The sequence below is a fragment of the Cariama cristata genome, unplaced genomic scaffold (genome assembly GCF_000690535.1).
Source record: "Cariama cristata isolate BGI_N322 unplaced genomic scaffold, ASM69053v1 scaffold12118, whole genome shotgun sequence".
Taxonomy (NCBI): domain Eukaryota; kingdom Metazoa; phylum Chordata; class Aves; order Cariamiformes; family Cariamidae; genus Cariama; species Cariama cristata.
In genome coordinates, this window is record NW_009632893.1 from 1 (window position 1) to 267 (window position 267).

The 267-nt window shown below is 64.0% G+C and overlaps 1 protein-coding gene across 1 annotated transcript in view; it reads left to right on the forward strand.

Moving 5' to 3' along the window:
- Positions 1-70: 70 nt before the first annotated feature.
- MAB21L2 (mab-21-like 2 (C. elegans)) overlaps positions 71-267 on the forward strand; it is a 1,500-nt gene continuing 1,303 nt past the window's right edge. Inside the window, 1 exon segment of the mRNA XM_009706545.1 lies at positions 71-210. Coding sequence (XP_009704847.1) covers positions 71-210 — 140 coding nt within the window.

Below are 267 nucleotides of genomic sequence, written 5' to 3' on the forward strand. Positions count from 1 at the left end.
CACCGCTAAAGCATTGGATCCCTCAACGTACTGCGAGAGCCCGGTGTACAGCCCGGACCTGTGCCCCAACATGATCGCCGCGCAGGCCAAGCTGGTGTACCAGCTCAACAAATACTACACGGAGCGGTGCCAGGCCCGCAAGGCCGCCATCGCCAAGACCATCCGGGAGGTGTGCAAGGTGGTGTCGGACGTGCTGAAGGAGGTGGAGGTGCAGGAGCCGCGCTTCATCCGCTCCCTGAGCGAGATCGACGCCCCCTACGAGGGGCT